The sequence below is a fragment of the Polypterus senegalus genome, chromosome 18 (assembly GCF_016835505.1).
Source record: "Polypterus senegalus isolate Bchr_013 chromosome 18, ASM1683550v1, whole genome shotgun sequence".
Classification (NCBI taxonomy): domain Eukaryota; kingdom Metazoa; phylum Chordata; class Cladistia; order Polypteriformes; family Polypteridae; genus Polypterus; species Polypterus senegalus.
Window position 1 is genome coordinate 66,489,695 of NC_053171.1, and position 25,295 is coordinate 66,514,989.

Here is a 25,295-nt window from a genome sequence, read left to right on the forward strand (position 1 = left end):
TTTAACCATGATAATTACCATACCAGTCCTAAAATGTAACTTACAGTGCAATAATAAGGCTTCGGACCTCAAACCCAGAGGCTGTGAGTTCAGACCCCGCTACTGACAGGGTGTGACCCTGAGCATGTCACTTCACCTGCCTGTGCTCCAATTGGGTGAAATAAAAGAAATGTAACCAATTGTAGCTCTAATTCTGTAAGTCATCTTGGGTGATAATAATAATATTATTATTATTATTATTAATAACTACTTGGTAAATGGAGCGGCAAGGTGGCGCAGTTGTAGCGCTGTTGACCTGGGTTCGCATCTCGGGTCCTCCCTGCTGGCGCCCTACCCAGGGTTTGTTCCTGCCTTGCGCCATGTGTTGGCTGGGATTGGCTCCAGCAGACCTGTGTTAGGACATAGCGGGTTGGAAAATGACTGACGTTTATTCAGGCCAGGATCATGGGGTGCCGGAGCCTACCCCAGCAGAATTGGGCACAAAGAAGAACCAACGCGAGACGACAGACCTTCGCAATTCAGAATGTCCCCGAGAAAAGCCCACCAAGATAAACTGCAAGGAAACTGCGCGCGGACAGATGTGCTCAATGCTGCCGTGCCAATTATTTCTAGTAAATCATCAATTGAAAAAGAAGAATTACAAGATTGTATTTAGTCAAGTAAACCGGTTGCATTATCCGCTTTTGTATTATTAGTATTATTATTTATAGTAGTGGTCTTGTATGTGGTATTTTAAGTTTAGCCTATTGAGTAATTGTTGATTTAGACGAATGGATGAATTATTACTTTTATTCACTAATCATGTATCCCTTTTTCTGGTGTCAATTGATGCACCAGCATGACATCATGTCACAGCATCGCCCGATGGCTGCTGTCACTGCTTACGAGTACACCTCTGCCAAAGCTAATAGCGCCCATCTGAACGATTCGGCCCTCCGTGTGAAGTTCAAACGAGCCGTTCTGACAGAGACGCTTTCACTGCTGCGGCGACGGTCCTTTCGGCTTCTCTGCTCAGCCGCTCGTTGCTGTTTAGACTGGTTGGATGGAAATGCTGAGTGGAAAGAATGCGCGTCGGCCGTCTTCAGGTGGAGGGAGGGGGGTCGCCGCGCAGCTACTTTCTCCGACTCACGAGCTCACAACGCCCCCTAGCGGACTGTGCCCGCCAAAGCGCACCAGCGCTCGGCGTTCACTCGTCGCCCCGAAGTGAGCGAGGGGGACTCACGGAGAGCCATCTCTTAAAAGTGGGTCTCTTCGCTATGGCCAGAACAAACAGAGAATCGCCTTTTCTTCGTTCTCCAAAAGGAAGAAACTGAAATCTTTGAGAAATTCGATTCAGTTCATTTTTATAAAGCGCGCTTCACTGAGTGCAGACAGCGCTGTGACAAGTTTTCAGGTGCAAATGCAAGCATAGATTTGATAAAAATACTAAATAGAGAATTAATGCATTAGTATCTCTATCAAATGTATAAAAATGTCAGGTTATTGGGCACACTTTTTTCAGGTTTTCGGGAATGGAGCGCGTCTTTCCTATCATTTTCAGACAGTCGATGTCTGGATGTTTCAGCTCTTTTATTATCACCTACCAAATATAGAAAATTATGTCCTGTCTCATTTCCCGAAATTTTACAAGGAGGGGTGGGTGTGCGCTAAAAAGTTTGCATATGGAATTTAATCTGAGGAATGCGCCCCCCGCCCCATATACGCGCGTCTTTCGTGCTGCCGCCCGCCCGCCGGCCTGCCCGTTGTGAGGTAACCCGAGCGAGTCGTGCCCACTTCCGGCCAGGCGCGCTCTCATTGGCCGCGGCGCATTCCTCGGAATGTCGAACTGTATTTAAAGCGGACAAAGTCCAAAGCGCTCAGAGTTAAGCCGGAGCATCAGGGCTTTGGATAGAAGAAAACTGAGGGAGGAAAAATAAAGTAAAATAAAATAAGGAGCTGAACTGAAGATATTTATTATTAAAGTGTCTAACGAATTCTAAAACCGTGTCTCAGAAGAGGGAAAGACTCGCGCTCAAGAGAGAAACTTGGCACCGCGGGATTAGGACTTCATTTCTTTTTTCTTCTTTTATTGTATACGCGTTTGCCCGTTTTGGAGTTGCTGCTTTAATAGTTTTGACTCAGGTAAGTGGAATTGTACCTGCTGGCGAGGACTGGTTGTTGCAATTGCGCAGCATTACGTGTAAGGGCACCCATAGAAGTGCCAGCTTTGTCTAAGGGGAAAAAGCACCGACTTTACATATATAAATAAGAGCCGTAAAGTGAATGTGAAAAAGACGGGGTGGCAAAAAAAAAAATCGGAGCGACGCAGGATGAGGAATTCCGTTAGTTTTTTACTGGGAATAATGGACTTCTTTCATTCGATAAGAACATCCTTTTGAGGGTATATGAAGAATGAGAACGAGTCGGTGAAATTTCCTTAAGTTTTAGACTTTTAGTGTTTATCGTACATTTGGCTGTGAGCCTTTGTGTGTATTCTGGGTGTCTATATAAACAGGGGTGGACAAAAGTAGGTTTACAGTTGTGAGTGCACGAAACAGTTTATTCTTGTATTTTGATTTATTTATTAATTGTATTATTTAACGGTGTCAATCCAGCACCACGCAAGTGCGAATATTGGTTATTAGTATTTGTCGTATTATTATTATTCTTAAAGTGAGCTTGAGTGTAGCAAGTAGATTAAAAGAATGTATAAATAACGAAGGATGGCAATTTGAGCACTTAAGAGATTGTACCTAAGTGCACTGTGCCATTGTGACATTAATAAAGCTATTGTGATAATCCTAACCTGCAGGTCTTTTACCATACCACCCTGCTCATGACATGATCCAACTGTTGCCATCAGACAAAAGATTTAGGAGCATCAAAACAAAGACTAATAAGACTGAATAGCACTTTCTACCCTGTTGCTATTAGGGCACTGAATGCCACCTAATCACCTCCAATGCAGCAGTGCAACAGATGACATCTTGTGCAATAAGGTCTTATGTTGGATGTTTGCGTTCTACCTTATTTCTTCTTATCCTTTTGTAATTATATGTATTTATATTTTGACACCGCAGGGACTGCACCTAATTTGGTTGTATTTGTTACAATGATAATAAAGATATTCTGATTACGGATAATTGTAAACCTACTTTTGCCCACCACGTGTATGAATGTGTGTGTTTATATAAATGTGTATATGTGTATACTGTGTGTATATATATATATATATATATATATATATATATATAATAGAGAGATATAAAGAGTATTGACATATTTATCTATCTATGTGTCATATTACTATTCACTTTTATTTATGAACAGTTAAAATTCGCCTTATTTTTAGTGTTTATTGTACATTTGAGTGCTAGTCTTTTTGTGTATTAGGGCTCTCTCTCTCTCTCTCTCTCTCTCTCTCTCTCTCTCTCTCTCTCTCTCTATATATATATATATATATATATATATATATATATATATATATATATATATACATTTATATATATTTATACAGAGAGAGAGAGAATTTGCATATCTGTGTATAGTTTTATGTGTCACACTGTTCACTTTTATTTATAAGCAGTTCGAATGACATTCCCATTTGCACGGATGATAAAACTTTTGACTGCTTTCCTCCATCCCAGGCCGCTTACTAGGATGAGTTTGTCGGAGGGTCTCTTTCTACTTTTCATGCTTGTCTTCTGCGAAGGAGCCAGAGTCGCAGGTGAGCTGTCGTCGCCTCTAATGACATTCTTCTCATGATTGCGGTCGCTCTCGTCACTAATTGAGGCGCGCACCGGTCCGTTTCTCATTTCCTTCTCTTTCTCTCTCTCACTAACCTCCCCCCGATCCTGTGATTGCAGAAAGCGGAGACGACAATGGGGTCTTTGACCTGTTCGAGATCACGCGGGTGTCCCGCAAAAACCACGGGGTCGCGCTGGTCAAAGGGCTGGACCCCAACAGCCCGGCTTACAAGACTCTCAACCCGAACCTGATCCCCCCCGTTCCCGAGGGCACCTTCAGGGACCTGCTGGAGGACATTCGGGCCGAAAGGGGATTCATTTTCATGGCCACCTTCAAGCAGGCGAAGAAGACGCGGGGCAGCCTGCTGTCGGTGGAGAAGACGGATGGCACGGGGCAGGTTTTCGAGATCGTGTCCAACGGCAAGGCGGAGACTCTGGATATCGTTTACTCCACGGAGAACAAGCAGCAGGTGGTGTCGCTGGAGAACGCCCGATTCGCCACAGGCCAGTGGGTCAACATCACCCTCTTCATCCAGGAAGACTGGGCGCAGCTGTACCTGGGCTGCGATAAGGTGGACACGGCGGAGATGGACGTCTCCATTCAGCAGATCCTCTCGCAGGACTTGCCGAGCTTCGCCAGACTGCGAGTGGCCAAAGGCGCCATCACCAACTTCCTGGTAAGACGCGGGACCGACGTGAGCCGACCGAGCAGGGGATCCAAGGCCGGCCACGCCGCTCACGAGCGCCCTCATTCTGCTCTGTCCGCAGGGGGTGCTGCAGAACGTGCGCTTTGTGTTTGGGACCACGCTGGAGGCGATTCTGAGAAACAAAGGCTGCGCGAGATGTGAGTGACTCCGTGTCTGTCTTTTCTGATGGCAGGGGCTTCTGAGGAAAGGGAAGAGTCCGGGCGGCTGGCTATGCTTCTGTAGGAGGCGAACGCTCGCAAAGAGAAGGCGGCTAGTAATTGCGCCCCAAACCAAATAACCGAATCTCCACAAGTATGCGACCAGGCATTGGGATGAAGTCATTAGCGACACTTAGACATTTGGAGAGGGTGGTACTGACTGGTCATTTCGGGGGGCTTTATGAGAGCTTGCAGCAAATGTCGCTTTGCAGTTGTTTTATAAACCATGAAATGGGACTGGGGTGGATTTTATCGGTTTAACTCTTAGCTGAAACTGTTATATTACATTTACTTAATAGGCGGTCACCTTTATCCAAAGCGACTAACAACACTTGAGATACAATTGGTGTCATTTCTTTTGTGTTTTTGTGTCTCATTTGGAGCACTGGCAGTGACTTGATTAGGGTCACACAGTATCATTAGTGGGATTTGAACCTACGACCTCAGGGCTTGAAGTCCAAATACTCCTAAGAGCTACACACACTGCCTGTAAGTTCAGCAGTCCTGTAGAAATCACGTATGAACTTATGAAGGTGTTTATCACAGACGCAGGGACGTAATACCTGCATGCCATTACAAGTTGAATAACACTTGAGTGTAAGCTGAGCAGCGATACAAGAAGCGCACTTGAGGTCGGACACATCTGTGAGTCACTTCTTGCATTCCAGAAACGTTGGGTTTCTTGCTGCCACATAGCGATACGTGATTAAGAGAAGGGCGACCCCCCCCGCCCCCCCATTCTAAAGGGTCAACTCTGGGTGTGCAGCAGTGCTTCAATGACTCCATTGTGCCTTGTAACCAGACCTCAGACACTGTGTATGGCGTTAATCAGACCTGCCAAGTGCCAATGACACGGACTACCACAAGTCCACACAGTTGTCCCTTACTGCTACATAACAAAACCTTCACTTTGGCTTTAGTAGTACGTGCTTCACAGAAGTGCTGCGGCAAACACTGACATCTCGACTCTCGATTACTTAATAGCCGAACTGACTCCCCGACCTTAAACACTTAATATGGCTTTAATAAGATTTGCCAAGCACCGAGGACACTTGAGAATAAGGGCTGCCTAAAGGGCATCGATTTCTCACTTCTGCGTAACAAGACCCTCACGTTGACTCTGTTTGAAACTTAAAGAATATTTAGTCGGGACATCAGGAGGAAGCACTCATTTGTCTGATAGCAGTGGGCAGAAAAGACCCCCAGAGGCGCTTTAAGCCAAACAAACGAGCTTGATGGAGTGAATGGTCTCCTCTCGTTCGTCCAGTTTCTTAATGGCATGTGTAGGATAAAGTCTTAGCACAGGAGATTCCTGCTCAAGTACATAGCTGTCATGTCAGCCGAGGGTCCTTTTTATAAGTGTCATTCATGTTGTTAAATTCTTCCTTTCCTTTCAGCTCTCACTGACACCATCACTTTGGATAATCCAGTTAATGGGTCAAGTCCAGCGATAAGGACCGACTTCATTGGCCACAAAGCCAAAGGTACAGTCTCCTATTCAAGGATGGGTGCGCTAGTCAAACGTGGACCCTGCGTCTGTCTTTGACTGTTTCTCTGCCACTGCTGCCCCATTTTCGAGTTCTTCTCACTCAAAGGTGCAGGTTGTTTAGCTCAATTTTGGTGCCTGTTACGCTTATGGAACCCTGCTTGAGAATTTGACCAGTCTGATTATTAGAGCCTGACAGCGGGAGGTTTTATTAAGTCACCCCCAGTGGCACCCAGCTTGACTGGCATCCCTCCCAGAGCTGGTTCTCTGTTGTATCCACTACTGTTGGTAGATTAGCATGTGTGACACTGCCTGCATGGTGTGCTCAGGATGGCACCCTCGCCAGCACTGGCCTTTGCATTTTATCAGACAGACGTGGTTGCCCTGTGTTGTATTTAGAGGCTGGCATTACAAAGTGGCAGTGCGAAGACGTCTTTTGTTCTAATCAGAGCTCTTGTGTCAACAGACATCCAGAATGTGTGCGGCTTCTCCTGCGATGAACTGGCCACCATGTTTAAGGAGCTCCAAGGACTGCGGGTCGTTGTCAACCAGCTGGCAGACAACATCCACAAACTGGTAAGCGTGACGTGGACCTCTTTTGAGACGCGCCATTTGTCAAAGCGCACAAGTGTGTCATTGTGCACACTCGTCTAATTATTTCATTTTTTTGGGGGTAGGGTGGGCTCCAGTGTTTTCTTTTAGTTTGCCATTCCAAGCAGATGAACCTGAGGTGGCAAGACCGAGAACTGCTGTAAAGAAGTGATGGCCACCATCTGAAACACATCTGGAGATTCAGCACATTAATTCAGATATTCTACTCTGTTCTCAGACTAAAGAGAATGAGCTGATCCAAAAGAAATTCAACTTTGAATCCGGCTCCTGCATCCACAACGGAGTATTCCATAAGGAGAGGGACGAGTGGAAAGTGGACAACTGCACTGAGTGCACGTGCCAGGTAGGCTCAGCCACACCAGCGTCTGGGATCAATTTACTTTTATATGAACCCCCTTGGCCAGGGGGTACTGCTTCTGCCACATCTGGAGGGGAAAGTGCAGCTTTTCCAAAAGGTGTTTTAAAATGAAGGATAATCACAGGATTATTACACCGTGTGGCCGTAGCTTTGCAGAGGAAGCCAGAGGGCACTTTGCAGAGGCAACCGCTGCACGTAACGTTGATAATTAATGAAGAGGGGTGTGAACACCTACTCAATTAGAGCGGGGAGGGCATGGCGGCACAGTGCTCGGAGACTCGGGCTCGGCTTCCAGTCCTTTCACCATTTGGTGGTCCTGTGTTCTCCTTGTGACTTGTCTGTAGTTGCTAACCCCCAGTCCAACATGAGGCATGAACATACTGTAAGGTGCACTGGTGAACCAAAAGGACTGGCGACGATTTATGAAGGGGGCCCCTAGGGTGAATCATTGTAAGGCATTTACTGCAACCAAGCGAGACATTTAACACAGGCCACATATCAATACGTGATGTTTCTGAAGGGTTATCTATGGGTAGGCTGTAGTTATAGTCGTCAACATCACGTGTAAAGTGAAATTCTGACTTGGATGTCCAAGCAACACACAAGACTTGGCCACTCTATGAAGCCATGATAAACAAGAATGTCCGAGGGTACATCTGTAACTCTCTACACTTTTGGGATCATTTTTTTTGGGCTGGCTGTACAGCTTTCCCCACACACAAATTAAAACATGACGTGTCTGTGGTCACTGTGGTAATGTTTTGCCCTCGATCACCATTGCTGTTTTCAAGGAGTACACATGGTCACTCTGCCCTCTGTTTACACCAAAAAAGAGCAGCGAGCAGTGGTCAGAAGGTGTACTAGTGGCCAAAATCCACAGAAGGCTTTGGGCACAGTATGGAGACCGTGTTTTACCACAGTGGAGTGTTTATGGATAGACTGAGATGTTGAAAAATAGTTGGACAAGTGTTAAAACACAAAGAAGGAGCGGGGCAGCCACCCACGTCTACTAGTGTTGACAACACTAAACAAGTCCAAGAATTTTGGCCCCTGGCACACTTTTGGGCCATAATTAGCAGATCGCTGATTTTCTTTGGTGCAGATGGAGAGCAGAACAGTCATATGTATTCTTAGAAAACAACAAAATAAACTGACCGATTCAGGGCGCAACCTTACTGTCTGCCCACGTGTGTGAGGGGAATGTTGTACAGCCAACGCAAACACAGGCCTAATCATCACAAAAGATTCAGATAGTTACACACTTACCCTCATATTATTCACCTAATGCCATGAAACAAAAACCTTAACATCTAGTACTGTTACTTAGAAGGGCTCTAATAAACCCTTAGATCTCCTACTCTGTAAACTGCTACTGCATTCTCTACAAGTGGCAGCAATGACACTTTAAAACGTATCCACCTTAATAAAAGGATGTCTACGTGTGACTGTCTCTGTATGCGTCCAGTGGCTGTGTCATTCCAACAGATGGCACATCACAAACATTAACACTGCTTTTACGAGTCCCACACCAAATGGCACATATCAGACACATATTTGTGATGTGTCATTTGTTGGAATGAAAAGTGCAATGCATTTTATTACTATATGCTTCACAAGATACGTTCCAATAGATGGTGCAGTGCAATGTTAATGCCATATACGTTGAGGTTCATGTTGATTACTTAGATTTCAACTCGCCTTGGATTGGAACAGCTAGTAAACCTATAACCAGTTGCCTGTGTTTGCTATCGTGTATCTGCCATGTAAGATGTCTTTAGCATTGGCTTTCTTACTGTTTCTAATCAATATGTGATCATCAAACCAGTACAGAAAACACTCACATCCATGACGTCCTTCCTTCTAAAAGGCCACCTCTGGATTTGCTGTAGTGCATCAGTTAGTCTGTTACTCTTACATAACACAACCTTAATTGAGACTTATAAAACAATGACTACCTGTAGTGCTTCCATTACTCCTTAACCTCTGCCTTCTGTACCAGTAAGTGACTAAAGGGTGCAACATTGCCCACCCATACAACTGTTATTCTAACTTGTGAGGGGTGACCCACCAAAGGGTTCATTCCATTTAGTGCTCAGCTCTGCCAGCCAGCTCAGCTGCCATTGAACCCACAAGTGGATGAGGCAGGCCAAAGTTTACTGTCCTGGTACAAACCTGTGGGCTCTGAGTAGTGTGCAGGTGGCAGTGCCACAGCAGTGAAGACAATAAAAGATGAGCGACTGCCACATAAATGCTTTGCTCTCTAGCTGCCGTGCAGCTTTGCTCTCTAGCATAGCAGTTGGTGGTTAGCAGTTCTGCTCAGGTGTACAAACTACCTTTCACAAAGTGATGGTGTCTTGTTGCTGCCCTTAACAAACACACATAACATTCTTTGGTGCTAAACAGCCAGATGGATTCTCAGTGTTTAATAGAAATGTCGCTGCCAGCTATGGCCACAAAGCCGTAGGGCAGCGGTGAGTCAGCGCCTTCATCTCTGTGCTGACATGAGCTGTCCACAAGCCATCAGTACTGAATGTGTCTCCTCATTTTATTTTGCACACAGAATTCTGCGATTGTGTGTCATGAGATCTCCTGCCCTCTGATGCCCTGCACCAATGCCACGGTGCCTGACGGCGAGTGCTGCCCACGATGTGGTACTTGTAAGTACTTTTTTTTACTTGGTTCTGTTGTTTAAAAACTCCAGGGCTGAAGGAAGTAACGTTTAGGTGAAAGTGCAGGCCTGCTGGGATGCCTGCCAATGGCCTTAGTCAGCTTTCCTTAGAAGTGCAAGTGGCACCCATCCAAGCAGGCAGATGGTGTTTGTTTGGAATAGGAAGCCGTATTTGTAGACAGTAAGATACATGAAGAAACTCACATGGTCCGAGTGAGTGATGGCAGGCCTCTGATGAGAATGTGGCTGCTGCCAACGACCCAGCAATAATTCAGTGTTCTGCGAAACATCAAAACCCAGGAGAGAGAGCAATGTCCATGACAACGGCGGGCAAACATCCGAGAGTTGCGCTCTCTGTGCACGGCCGACGATGAGCAAAGTAGACAGCAAAGCCAGACGGCCTCTGGGTGATACTCCTCGTGGGTCGTGGGAGGAAGACGGTGGCATTTAATTCTTGGTTCGCTTCACTATCTTCCTTGTAAATCTGCCCAAACTATATAAGAATTCTAAAACAAAGTTCAGAAGTAAGTGGATTTTGAAAATAAATAGTTGAAGCCGAGTCAGAAAGTCTGTAACTTGTCAAATGCTGACTCATTTAGAAGCTCCACAGGCGGGTCGTGTGACTCTGGAGGAGCAGAAGCCATGAAGTCTGCGCTGGCTTAACATCCCACCCTGAGCCAATTGCCCACTCGCCTGCCCGCCTTGCCAAGTGATGAAAGGTGCTTGATAGCCAAATTCACCAACGACTTTCATCTCCAATGCTAAGTGCTTTATGAGGATTGGTCCTAATGAAGGGCGCTATACACAAATACTCACGTTTCTACAGTGAACAGCTTCATTACCCGCTTTACAAGTGCAAACCACTAGGCAACTGGTTCTGCTTCTGTGTCACATGATGCCTCTGCAGAGGATGAACCAGACATTTGCACTGCAGGGTCTCAGACGATAAATATTAATAAACTAAATTCTAATTGTGGGAGTACCTCTGAAAGCAGCCATTTAAAGATGTGCTGGTTGGCGATTTCAGACTGCCCTGTGTGTGGACTGGCGATCCCACTGTGACTTCAAATTGGTGTAAAAAAAAATGATTGTATGTGAAAGCAGGTAAAGCTGGCAGCAAGCACAATGCCACCCCAGTTGTGGTACAGTTCAAAATGGTTCTCTGTTCATTTTTCAAGTTTTTTGATAAGTTAAACTTGATCCGTGAGCATTGCGGCCTTGAATGGATGCTATGTGATGAAGACGAGAATTTCACTAGCCGTAATAAAATGGTTACACAATACATGTGCCTGTACTGCCAAAACAGGCCCTCAACAATGGGTATGAGCAGGAAACTGGACACTTCTTGATGATGAGCCCAATTATGAGGTTTTTGGTAGGAGCCCCAATAGCTACTCTTGCCAGCGTCTTGCGGTCAGGATTAGGCTTGGTCAGTTATCTTAGTTGCAACTTTTTTGGCCTGTCCTGACTTCAAGGCCTCCGTCCCTTAATCAGCCTTCTTCCAGCATTGGTCCTCACACTGACACTCCCCCCCTTTGAGCCATCATGTCATCTTTTGCTAGCACCAAATCATGAAACATCTAGTGGTGGGTGAAAGGCACTTTATAAAAGTTTGTTTTTCTGTCCTCACAGTGAGCGACTCCCCAGAAGATGGCTGGTCTCCATGGTCAGAATGGACTCACTGCTCTGTGACCTGTGGACGAGGAATTCAACAGCGTGGCCGCTCGTGTGACCGCATCAACAACAACTGCGAGGGGACTTCTGTCCAGACGCGTGACTGCTACATTCAGGAATGTGACAAGAGATGTAAGTTGGCCTCCACAAGAAAACTGCCATAATGGTGGTCTACCTTCATGTTCAGGACTGCCATTTATAGATGTAGCTACAACTCAAACAGCTTCTCAAACCCAGGATTTTGAAGCCACCTTGAGCAATGCTGACAGTTCTGTTGTCTTTCTCCCTTCTTCAGTCAAGCAGGATGGGCAGTGGAGCCACTGGTCCCCTTGGTCATCATGCTCAGTGTCCTGCGGCTCCGGAGTCATAACTCGCATACGCCTGTGCAACTCTCCCACACCTCAGATGGGTGGCAAGGAATGTGAAGGAGAAGGCAGACAAACAGAGAAATGCCAGAAGGACCCATGCCCAAGTAAGCTGACGCCATTTTTTACTTGGGTTTTGATCCCAAAGGCCCAAGTGACAGGATTTAGAAAACAAACCCCATCCATGACTGGAAAATACACAAAAATGTACAGGGTGCATGGCCGGTCCATGTTTCAGTCTGACTTGTGCCTTTATATCTGGAATCATTAGTGATTTATAGTTTTTGTAACTCATTCTGATCATGCCCCACAACATGGCCCTGGCCTGGTGTTCAGCTGGCAGTTGTAATTGGGGGCCCATGTGGAGTATGTGTACGAGTGGGTCCTGTGATGTACTGGTGCAGCCTGCTTTGAACCAAATGCTGCTGAAATTAGCTCTGACCCTCCAACAAGTCTGAATTAGACAAAGCAGGTAAACAGACAAATGACATAATATGGCAGTTGTCCTGTGTGCCAGCTGCTGCTCTGATAGACCCCAATTCGGCCTCGGCTCTCCATAACACTTCATTTAATTCCCTGCAGTAAATGGACACCAGTTGAATTGCTGGTTGAAGTCTGCATGTTCTGCATAGCCCTAATACATCCTACTTGGCTGACTGGCATTATAAAATTGTGACAATGTGACAGTAACCCCAGAGTTATGGGATATCCTCTAACTCCAAATAACCTCGTACAGAACTTGAGAAAGTGAATGTACTGGTATTATTATAATGTCTGCTGCATTTAATGCAATCTTGTCATCAAGTTCCAAACATGCTTATTCGGAATACAATATGGAATGTTAATGTATGCTAATTAGGAAGTTTTTAATGGCATAAGAACTTTTTGTGAAAAGTGCTTCAAGCCTCAGTCCTAAATGCTCTATCCCTTAATTTCCATTGGTGTTCTTGAATATGCGATTCACTATTTACTTGAAAGAATTCTGCCACTTAGCCCTGTTTGAAGAGTTACAATAGGCTATATTTTGATATGAAACAATACGATATATTGTGATGTGAAATGATATATCACAATATGTAGAGCAGGACTGGGTGCCAGTTACAGGGCTCACCCTGCTTAAAAGGGGCCAGTTTACAGTCGTCGGTGAATCTGCTCATCTTTCCCAGAGTGCCTGGAACCCAGCCCATGCAGACATCGTGACTTTTTAAACCGTTTGAAGCCTGAACTTACTTATGGGTCTCTTTACCTTTCCTTGCTTTCTCCAGTTAATGGTAAATGGGGCCCCTGGTCACTCTGGGATACCTGTACTGTGACCTGTGGGGGTGGCATTCAGAGGAGAACTCGGCTATGCAACGATCCAGCACCCAAGTACGGGGGCAAAGAATGCATCGGGGAGCCTGCCGAAACGCAGCTCTGCAACAAGAAAGACTGTCCTATTGGTGAGTTCTCTTTTTGCTTGCCATCGGCTGCCTTTAGACCTGCGAGTAAACACAATAGAGCAGCCTTATCACTAGTAGTTTGTGTGTGTAAAGCGCACTGCAGAGTTACTCAGTCTTAGATGGTAGCACTTTTTTATTTATTTATTTTTTTTAAATTTGGACTTGCACCAAGACAGTGTCTCCTTTCTAATTAGAAGTCTGGCAGGGACTCATGAGCGCTTTATTTCTTCTCAGATGGCTGTCTGTCCAACCCCTGTTTTGCTGGCACACAATGCACCAGCTTTCCTGACGGATCCTGGAAGTGCGGCTCTTGCCCAACAGGTTACCATGGCAATGGCATACACTGCACCGATATTGATGAAGTACGTTTTTGGGATGGCTCGTGTCCATCTGTCCATTTAGCTCTATTATTTTCACCTTCCTTAGTAACGCATACAGTGACAATGAAACCTTTTATTTTTTTTGGGTCTTTTCAGTGTACAGAAGTGCCTGATGCCTGCTTTGTGTCCAACGGCGTCCACAGATGTGAAAACACGGAGCCTGGCTACAACTGCTTGCCCTGCCCTCCACGCTTCACAGGCTCGCAGCCATTTGGGAGGGGAGTTGAGGACGCCACCTCTAAAAAGCAGGCAAGTCTGGTGGCTCCTTCCCTTTATATGTTCACTTGAGCTCTGCCGCAGCAATTGCACACAAATGACTCCTTTTCTACTAAATAATGTAAACATTGAAATAACTTTATAAATGTGAACAAAGTAAAGAGCATTGCTTAGATCCAGGGATCATGCCCAGTTACTGGGATCTATTAACAGCCCAGCCATGCCTACTGGACGTCTCTTTCCTTCATGTTTACAACTAATCCCTGATTCAAGACCCTCTGCTGTTTTGAAGAGGGGCACATTAAAGTGGAAGGTGCATGCCATGTTCTATGACCACACTGGTCTCTTGTAAATCCTAGGGCACAAAAATTAACCCTCACGGTGTGGCATAATGGAACAGATTATTCAGTTACTACACACCTGCTTTTCAGAGAATTAGACAACTCTTGTAGCAGCCTACTCGCTAGATCCATGACGTTTTTTTTTTCCCCAAGGATGTGTCAAAGTTTACATTCTCCCTCTCTGTCACTTGCAGGTCTGCAAACCTCGTAACCCTTGCAATGATGGAACCCATGACTGCAACAAGAACGCACGCTGCATCTACCTGGGTCATTATACCGACCCCATGTTCCGATGTGAGTGCAAGCCAGGCTTTGCCGGTAACGGATACATTTGTGGAGAAGACACTGACCTGGATGGGTGGCCAAACGAGGATCTGGAGTGTGTGGAAAATGCAACCTATCACTGTAAAAAGGTAAAAAAAATGAGTGATTCAGGTCGCGTGTATGGCAACAGAAATTGGGAGGTGGGGATTTATGTCACCATTCAAAGTGGGACAACAAAACGGGACAGGCCTCTCTAGAACAATTATGTTAATAAAGAGTTGGTTTGCTTAGTCTTGAAGGGGTTTTAAGATCTGGGAACAAACTCGAGGATAATAAAAGAAAAATTGGAAATGGGTAAAAAAGAGAAAAATAAAGTGGGTCTTCACATCTTTTCTGGCCTGGAAACTCTCTGAGACAAACTGACTGTCGGCTCACCAAATGACCTTAATGAGCTGAATGGCTTTATTTTTTTAAGCTATCTTTTGCACGGTTCTTGATGTTAAAATGGATGATTAATAAAAACGTTTAATTTACAGGATAACTGTCCCAACCTTCCCAATTCTGGACAGGAAGACTTTGATAAAGATGGCACTGGTGACGCCTGTGACAGTGATGATGATAACGATAGTGTTCCAGATGACAGGGTAAGACTTCATATCTTAGCCCTTTCTACATCGACAAGTGTCGTGCTGGTACATATGTGAGGACTTACTGAGAAGCTGGACGTTAAATCTGTCAGACAAAGCCATCCGTTTCTAGAAAATTCTTTTTTGCCACTTTTCTCAAATGATCAAGGTTATCAACATCAATATGCAATGCTTCCTTACCCGGACATTTGTCATCAAACTGAATGTTAAATTACTCAAAGCCTGCTTGTATTTCTTCTTGTCTTCAGGATAACTGCCAGTTTATTTACAACCCACGGCAATATGACTACGATCGGGATGATGTTGGTGACCGCTGTGACAACTGTCCATACAATCACAACCCGGATCAGGTGGACACAGACAACAATGGCGAGGGAGATGCTTGTGCTGTGGATATTGACGGGGATGGTAAGTGACAAATGTTCATCCAATTTAAGTAGGCAGGGGACAAAAAATTCAGGGACACCTTCTAGAAAAAGTCTCCTCTTGCTAGAGAAAGGCATGTGATGGGCAACTTGGAGAGAAGACTAGCGTTCCACAATATGGACTGTTCTTTTTTTTTTTGGTCTAGTTCAATTTGGTACATCCCTGGTTATGAATTCAGAGCCATGTTCTACCACGCTGATTTAAAACTAGAATTTCGGTTTACAAGTTTGTACAGTATGTATGCAGGCAACTGTCGTCTACCAGATGGCACCACATCTTGACTGCCCCATAACTTTGAGAAGAGTGCTAACTAGATGGTCCTAACCCTTGTATATAAATTCTTGTGTACCACCCTGAAACTGGAAGTTGAAATAAAGGGCTATTCAAGATCAGTTTCCTAGCACTTGCCACACACATTAATATTAAATACATCGACTAACCAATGGGTGTTTCCGTTGTGGCGGAGAATGGAGATTTTGTGACACAAAGTCAATGCGACCTTGGGGCTTTCACTTCACAATACTTAAATCATGTCAAGGGTAGCATTTACATGGCTTCTAGCATTATTCAGACTGTAATGTAGGATAGGTGGGATGGTAAATTTGTGGTTGGATTCAAACGAAAATGGAAATGGTTTATGTGTTGTCTAAAGCCATTGTTTGTGGCATCATTTTAGTTGTGTATTTAATAGTCAATGGCATTGAATTTGTGGGCCTCATTGGCCACAAACATGTACCTCCTCGCTTAATATTCCTGCCACAGTGCCATTTTATGGGTTATCACAACTTACACAGTACTACTTTGTCAGTTTCGATTCATTGACATACACCTATAGGTAGGCTTTATTGTCCCCTTGATACTAAATTGTTGCATCTTTTATAGTTTCTCCGATTCCCTTGAATCCTTCTATTTTTACATTATTAATGTCATCTGTCATGGTACTGTTGTAGGAGTGCCTATCCAGAATAAGTGTTGACTGGATTCTCTTTATTTCGACAGGCATTCTGAATGAGAAAGACAACTGCCCATATGTTTACAACGTTGACCAAAGAGACACAGACTTGGATGGAGTTGGAGACCAGTGCGACAACTGCCCCTTGGAACACAACCCAGATCAGGTATTTTAGATTCAGCACTTAGAAATTGTGTGGACAAAGCCAAAGTGGGGAAAAAGTCCAGGCACAATTCACTGTTCCCCCCGTGTGTGTTCCCTCATCAAGCACGCCTACCACTTTATGCGGCTCGGTTACATGGAAAACTATAATGGGGAGAGGAGGAATGACAGGTTTTTCTTATAGAAGATACGACCCATTTTAATCGTATGGCTGAATGTAGAAAATTAAAGTTGTTGAAAGGCAGGGTCATGCAGATTGTATTCTACTCCAGCCAAAACGGTGCACACCTGTGCAGTGATTTAATCCTTGGGTGGAATGCAGCCTTTTGTTAGGAATTTATGAGCACCCCCTTCTCTCCACCCAAAACAGATCCTTCCCTTTTGCACAGGCAGATGAGTCCTGGTGTTCTCTTGCCAACTCTAACCAGGTCATGGTAGGCATATGTTGAAAGAAAAATCCTTTCCCTAGTCACCATATGACAGGCTTTTAAGAAGATTTTCTTTTTTGTAAACTACTTTCCTCCACTCACACTAGTACATTAAACTCCTAACGTGTAGCACTCCACTCATATGGAATTATTAACAAACAAATATTTTGTAGTAATACTGTCACTTTATAAATGATACAGGGTGAATATCATATTGAACACCTTGCTGTGATCTATCAAAATCTTGTCAGCCATTTTGAAACACTGATGTTATAACTTGACAGCCAAGGGTGAGACGCTTTCCTTATTTTATTTAAGATCGACTCAGACTCTGATCTTGTTGGTGACAAATGTGACAGCAATCAAGACATTGATGAGGATGGCCACCAAAACAATCTCGACAACTGCCCCTACATTCCAAATGCAAATCAAGCTGACCATGATAAAGATGGGAAGGGTGATGCTTGTGATTATGATGATGACAACGATGGCATTCCAGACGACAAGGACAACTGCAGGTTGGCCTTCAACCCTGACCAGTTAGACTCTGATGGTAAGAAATGATTTTTACACTGGCTTGGTAGAAAGCAGAATGACTGGTAGGAGGGGGAGACTTTTAACAACTAAATGCTATTCCTACTGGTTTGCAGGGGATGGTCGTGGCGATGCTTGTAAAGATGACTTTGACCAGGATAAAGTGCCCGACATCTATGACGTGTGCCCAGAAAACTTTGACATCAGTGAGACTGATTTCAGAAAATTCCAGATGGTTCCTCTTGATCCCAAAGGAACATCACAGATTGATCCTAACTGGGTGGTACGACATCAGGGCAAGGAATTGGTGCAGACTGTAAACTGCGACCCAGGAATCGCTGTTGGTAAGTGGAAAGATGTCAAGTCCTTGTTTATTGGCATTTCTGGTTGCACCCCAAAAACCTTGCTATCATTGGATTCTTCATTCTCAACCTGTGTCATAAGAGTGTAAAACACTGAAGAAGGCCATAGAAAAATTAAGAGATGGTGGAATAAGCAAAAATCTAAGTCGAAAACAGATCTATGCAACTTATATCTCAAGTAATTGCAAACTGACACCCTTTTTGCCAGGCAAGAAAGCATGAAACATGGAGACTTAAGAATTAACTGAGGTCCGTTTTATCAGGGCAGCTAAGAGTTGATACCACAACTCCTAAATGACTACCAGATCGCGTTGACATGTTCTTGCAGGCCCCAGCATAGACCAGAGGCACGCACCAAACTAGACAAATGCTGCAGCCTGGTGGTGAGCATCACTGGTAGCACAGGGTGCGATGCTGTCTCTGCACCCTAGCTTGAATGAGGTTCATTTAAGAAAACAAGTTCTTCCACTAGCGCAAGATCACAAGTATGTTTTTACTAGTTCAACATTGATGTGAGGTGTGATGTATGATTTTTTTTTTTCCCCCCCTTAGGTTTTGATGAATTCAACGCTGTGGATTTCAGTGGAACATTCTTCATCAACACCGATAGAGATGACGACTATGCAGGCTTTGTTTTTGGTTATCAGTCTAGCGCCCGTTTTTACGTGGTCATGTGGAAACAAATTACACAGACGTACTGGTCAGACACACCAACCAAAGCTCAGGGCTACTCTGGCCTGTCAATCAAAGTTGTCAACTCAACAACAGGGCCTGGGGAACACCTGAGGAACGCTCTGTGGCACACAGGAGACACTACAGGACAGGTACTGCACTAAATCAGCATATGAAAAATGCAATCTTTAAGTCTGCCACTCTGGCTTTTTTGTTGAGGTATTAACACCACCGGGAATGTCTTAATCTAATAGTTATGCCATTTACATCCTCAGGTACGTACTTTATGGCATGATCCCCGCAACATTGGCTGGAAAGACTTCACTGCCTACAGATGGCACCTTACTCACAGACCAAAGACAGGACACATTAGGTAAGTGCTACTACTGTATTGAAATATCCATGAAAGAAGTTTAATTTTGACACATTCCTTATTTAAACTCATTCTTTTCTTTGTTATAGAGTTGTCATGTACGAAGGCAAAAAAATCATGGCAGATTCCGGATCCATCTACGATAAGACCTATGCTGGTGGACGGTTAGGGCTGTTTGTGTTCTCCCAAGAAATGGTTTACTTCTCAGACCTCAAATATGAATGTAGAGGTAAGAGGATAACCCTATATATTACCATTTAACACCCTTTTCTAGGAGATCACTTTTTCCTAAATAATCTTAGAATATATAAAGCTAAATGTGACTTTGGGCTTTTATCTGATATTCACACCATTAAAACTGTTTCTGACAAATTATGCACAGATTCCCCATTTATACGGGAGAGGAAAGGTCACGTTTCATTTTGAAAAATCCCCCTACTCAGTAACTGCACATGTGCATTTTTCAGGGAAGTGCCTCTAAGAGGCATTTTTTGGACAAGTAACTGGTTTCCAAAGTTGCTCCCAGTGTGTGTTTGGTTTAGTCAATGAAATTTTAACTTGACGGTCTAAATTGTTCTTTCCCTTGTGAATTAGTAACCACACCGGGATTTGTTTCCACCTCAGGCAGAACTGAGCACCTCTGCTAGTAACATAAAAAGATTTACACCATCACTCAAGGTCACACAATGAACTAGTGGAGCATTAAATTCCATTACTATGTGGAATCTGTGCTTCTCCTTATTGTAAGAATTTGGATCTGATGAATCAAATTATATTTTAACAGTTATTTTGGTTTATTATGTTCACCTCCTTTATTTCTTGGTTCCCATCATCTGCATCATGGACACCATTTATTGTATTTCAGTAAAGAATGACTTCATTCAGTGTAAAAAACAATTTCACTGGTGCAGAGAGAAACTCTGTGTCTCTGTCCAAAAGTGAACTATTAAACTAAAGACAAGAAAACCAGGTTTATTTGTTAAATAAAAAATAAGGCATATTATTTCATCAGATTAGGAATCTGAACTCTAAACTGAGTAGGAATCCCCCAGAAACTAAATTTTTAGTTTCAGCTTTTTCATTTTACTTTTCAATCATTTGTTTCTGTCTGGCATTACCTTTTGCTTGGCTCTTGACTTTGGTGTTTGTTTGAGATCCTGCTTAGATGAATATAAGTTAAAAGCTTGTTTTTTTTCTAAAAATCCAATTGCGATTTAATTTTAAAACGAAATTATATACTTAATCCTGAATAATGCCTCTGTCTTTCCATTGTGCATGTCAGATTGTCGGTAATCCAAAAAGATTTTGGTTTTAACCTTAAGTGCTTTTGGTTATGCGGAAAGGCATCCATGTCCCTAATTTTCTATTCCCTTTCCTTTCAGATACATAAACCGGTCTGAGGAAGACTGCTTGGAATTTGCACCTTTTTCATATATTATATATGAATATATATATATAAAAAAGTAAAAAACAAAAACAAACAAAAAATAAAAAATAAAACAGCCGGGACCAATACGTTCATCATATTTACTATTGCAATAGACATTCCTGGAACAGAAAATGAGACTCACCTTTTTGGTAACCTGACATCGAGATGATCCAGATGGATGTTGAGCCCATCACTCCTTCTGAAGTAGGATGAGAATCCTTCTTTTTATTTTTTATTTTCCTTCAAGCCAGTAAAGGACCTTTCTTCTTCTAAGACCTTCTCTTGGCCTTACCTGAATAAAATTTCATCAACTCTTGCACTTGGCTGAATGGGGGGTCTCAAGGAAGTATTAATATATATATATATATATATATTATTTTTTTAATTTTATAAAAATGAACAATTTCATATCTGCTGTGGACTATTTGTTTTTGGCTGAATAGTCAAAGAACCGTCAAGGATAAAGAAAGCAGTATATTTGTTTTACTGAGTAGAAGAGACAGGGTCAATGCCACCCTTGGGACTTGATTGCGAGAACTGTGACAAGGGATTGTGCACTCTTGTTATAATGTGTATAGTTTCTGAGAGAAGATCACACACCCACCACTTGAAAGTCAATCTGTTCTGGCCACTCCAAAAAACTCACACAGTGGATTATGTCAGTAGATGAGATGATCAGACTACGGTGCCATTGGTTCTACTTCTGTGAAGAAGTAGAAAAAGGAGAGAGATGGCTGTGTGAGGGTCACCCTTCCAGCTGGCAGCTTAACCATTAGGTGATGGTGGTGTGGCACTGATGTATTTTTTTTTTAAAACCCACATCGTGTGAAGGACACTCATGGGGGTGAGGGAGGAGAATCCCAATGAGAAGCGGAAGACTATCCCTGCCAGATTTCTTGTGAGATGATAATATTCTGTGTCATGTAAGATTGTAAATAATTATTTATTAAGGTGTTGTGTATGGATGTTAAGATGTAGCTTAGATTTGTCTTTTCTTCTTCTTCTTTGATAGTTTGGCCCATGTTTTTTTTTCCTCCTACCCTTAAGAGTAAAAACTGGAAATATGAGCCTGATAGAGCAGGCTTGTTGGTGGGGGTGGGGAGGTGTAAGGGGGCACACAATGGCTCGTCTCCAATTCTTCAAAAGAAATTAAAAAGACAAACAGAAAAAGTGAAAAGGGAAACTTTGATGTACAAGTATTACCTCATTAACTTTATATCATAAAAATGAATACCCAATGGAATTCGAAGCAGATGACCTTGGTCAAATCCATTTCAGCTACTGTAGTATATACATATACATAAAATGCTGTAAATAGTTAAATATTGTATTATTTTTGCAGAAAAAGTTAAAACAGATATGTAGCTCCAATAAGGAAGCAGTGTTGGAAACTGTTAACTGCCATGCTGTGTTAAAGTTTTGAATATGCCATTTTTTAAAAATAAATTATTTGTTAATTTTATCTTTGCTATGTGTAAGAGGTCTCATAATTGTGTAGATAAATGCTATTTAAATAATTTATCAGGAAATGCTATAAAGAGAGTTGGTTTTTCTTTTTGTATAAACTGTTTGCACACTGACCGCAGGATATTTGGCTTTTTTTTTTTTTATATTTTTATAAATTCTTATTTGTGTTCTTCTCTATACAGTTGCTACCGTGTTTTTTCCCCAATATTCAAGAAACTGTTTTCCATCTTTTTTTTTGTACCATGCAAGAAAAGTAATAAACAGAGAGATCAGTGAAATTGTAAACCGGTGACTCTGTCATTCTTGTAATGTGCCAGGCCCCCACTGTGACCCTTCATAGCATCAATGAGCTGCCACCCTGGAAAGACATGTGCCCTTCCAAATAGGAATGCCTTTTTACTCCTACCCTTACAAAGAAAGAGAAGAGCAGACATGTAGGAGATGATGAGTTACCACCAACCAGCACACACACAACAGAAAACGCAGGGAGTCAATGAGCACCTCAGGGCAGCCCCAGCCAGCCTGGAGAGATCCACCCTCACATGTATCAGATAAGGTGATGAGCTCCCTCGGCCAACCACATGTTGATACATACGCACAAGACAAGGCCAGAAATCAGTAAGCAAGCACTCTCAACAATGATAGCACAGCAATTCAGTAACACAGTGATAGTCGGCACAAAACCTCCACATCACATTCTCACAGAGATCAGATAGGGGCAGGTGTCAATGAGCCCCTCCAGGTCCTTCTTATCTACAGACCCCCTTACTCCACTCGCCAAAGGATCAGATAAGGACAAGAGTCGATGAGCACTACCAGACGTAGCCATCCAGCTATCCACAGATCAGAAAGGTGCAGGAAATGGCATGCATTTCCTAACCCATATTAAGCTTTCGGGGGGTAACGAGGTACAAAGCAGGGCATTGCAGTAATCTAATCACATTTCACAGTAACAAATTAGAGTTTCTTGTAATCACATTATGCTTACTAACTTAACTAGAACTTAGCTACTTGCATCACACATCTTTTTCTAAGCAAATAATACACAAATGTCATAGACGTCATGAAGGGCAGGCATTGCATTTCACTCAGGGTGGTGAGTGAGGATGCCCAACATGCATGCCCGACTTGCACTGCACACATACACTACAGTATTTTCACACAGACATAAGACTTAAGTGACTTTTACAATGTTATCAGATCTTTACCAGAAATGTTGCCTATTTTATCATATTACCAAATAGATTTATTTTATGTGAGATTTTATTGAAGTCAACTTTGTCTTTATTAAGAAAGAAAAACTTTGTGGAGTTTTACTTTAAAAGTTAACAACTTTTCAGAATACAAGGATACCCAAAAACTGATAAAAAAAACCACACACATTTAATTAAAAACTTACAGTAAATTTGTCTTAATGACCTTCAAAATATTTCCCTTGAGTTGCAATACCCTTGGGTCCCAGTATTTCACCCATTCCTGCAAACATTTCCTGTATTCATCTTTGGTTACCGTGTTCAGTGCCTCCTGTGTTTTTTCCATGTACAGTGGTGTGAAAAACTATTTGCCCCCTTCCTGATTTCTTATTCTTTTGCATGTTTGTCACACAAAATGTTTCTGATCATCAAACACATTTAACCATTAGTCAAACATAACACAAGTAAACACAAAATGCAGTTTTTAAATGATGGTTTTTATTATTTAGGGAGAAAAAAAATCCAAACCTACATGGCCCTGTGTGAAAAAGTAATTGCCCCCTGAACCTAATAACTGGTTGGGCCACCCTTAGCAGCAATAACTGCAATCAAGCGTTTGCGATAACTTGCGATGAGTCTTTTACGGCGCTCTGGAGGAATTTTGGCCCACTCATCTTTGCAGAATTGTTGTAATTCAGCTTTATTTGAGGGTTTTCTAGCATGAACTGCCTTTTTAAGGTCATGCCATAGCATCTCAATTGGATTCAGGTCAGGACTTTGACTAGGCCATTCCAAAGTCTTCATTTTGTTTTTCTTCAGCCATTCAGAGGTGGATTTGCTGGTGTGTTTTGGGTCATTGTCCTGTTGCAGCACCCAAGATCGCTTCAGCTTGAGTTGACGAACAGATGGCCGGACATTCTCCTTCAGGATTTTTTGGTAGACAGTAGAATTCATGGTTCCATCTATCACAGCAAGCCTTCCAGGTCCTGAAGCAGCAAAACAACCCCAGACCATCACACTACCACCACCATATTTTACTGTTGGTATGATGTTCTTTTTCTGAAATGCTGTGTTCCTTTTACGCCAGATGTAACGGGACATTTGCCTTCCAAAAAGTTCAACTTTTGTCTCATCAGTCCACAAGGTATTTTCACAAACGTCTTGGCAATCATTGAGATGTTTCTTAGCAAAATTGAGACGAGCCCTAATGTTCTTTTTGCTTAACAGTGGTTTGCGTCTTGGAAATCTGCCATGCAGGCCGTTTTTGCCCAGTCTGTTTCTTATGGTGGAGTCGTCAACACTGACCTTTAATTGAGGGAAGTGAGGCCTGCTGTTCTTTAGACGTTGTCCTGGGGTCTTTTGTGACCTCTCGGATGAGTCGTCTCTGCGCTCTTGGGGTTATTTTGGTCGGCCGGCCACTCCTGGGAATGTTCACCACTGTTCCATGTTTTTGCCATTTTTGGATAATGGCTCTCACTGTGGTTCGCTGGAGTCCCAAAGCTTTAGAAATGGCTTTATAACCTTTACCAGACTGATTGATCTCAATTACTTCTGTTCTCATTTGTTCCTGAATTTCTTTGGATCTTGGCATGATGTCTAGCTTTTGAGGTGCTTTTGGTCTACTTCTCTGTGTCAGGCAGCTCCTATTTAAGTGATTTCTTGATTGAAACAGGTGGGGCAGTAATCAGGCCTGGGGGTGGCTACGGAAATTGAACTCAGGTGTGATACACCACAGTTAGGTTATTTTTAACAAGGGGGCAATTACTTTTTCACACCGGGCCATGTAGGTTTGGATTTTTTTTCTCCCTAAATAATAAAAACCATCATTTAAAAACTGCATTTTGTGTTTACTTGTGTTATATTTGACTAATGGTTAAATGTGTTTGATGATCAGAAACATTTTGTGTGACAAACATGCAAAAGAATAAGAAATCAGGAAGGGGGCAAATAGTTTTTCACACCACTGTATTTCTTCCATGGCAGAAAATCTTGCTTTCAGTCTCAGTCTTAATTTCAGGAACAAAGAAACGTCACAGAGCAAAGTTTGGTGAATGTGGGGGATACGAAGTAACAACCATGTTGTTTTTGGTCGAAAGCTGACAACACAGCATGTGCAGGTGGGATGTCCTGGTGCAAAATGCAGTTATGACGGAGCCACTTCTCTGGGTTTTTTTTTTTTGTTTTGTTTTTTGTTTCTGACCTTCTCCTGTACATACTT

General features: G+C 43.0%; 1 protein-coding gene across 1 annotated transcript; it reads left to right on the plus strand.

The window, feature by feature from the left end:
• The first annotated feature begins 1,857 nt into the window (after positions 1-1,857).
• thbs1b (thrombospondin 1b) lies at positions 1,858-22,169 on the plus strand. Its single transcript, XM_039742015.1, has 23 exons — positions 1,858-2,121; positions 3,627-3,706; positions 3,846-4,402; positions 4,494-4,569; positions 6,027-6,113; positions 6,582-6,691; positions 6,945-7,070; positions 9,646-9,742; positions 11,386-11,559; positions 11,723-11,899; positions 13,058-13,231; positions 13,466-13,593; positions 13,708-13,860; positions 14,363-14,581; positions 14,969-15,076; positions 15,328-15,487; positions 16,505-16,623; positions 17,366-17,600; positions 17,698-17,925; positions 18,496-18,767; positions 18,891-18,988; positions 19,078-19,217; positions 20,371-22,169. The coding sequence occupies exons 2-23, from the start codon at positions 3,640-3,642 to the stop codon at positions 20,376-20,378; spliced, it is 3,513 nt and encodes a 1,170-aa protein (XP_039597949.1). The 5' UTR covers positions 1,858-2,121; positions 3,627-3,639; the 3' UTR covers positions 20,379-22,169.
• The last annotated feature ends 3,126 nt before the right edge of the window (positions 22,170-25,295 follow it).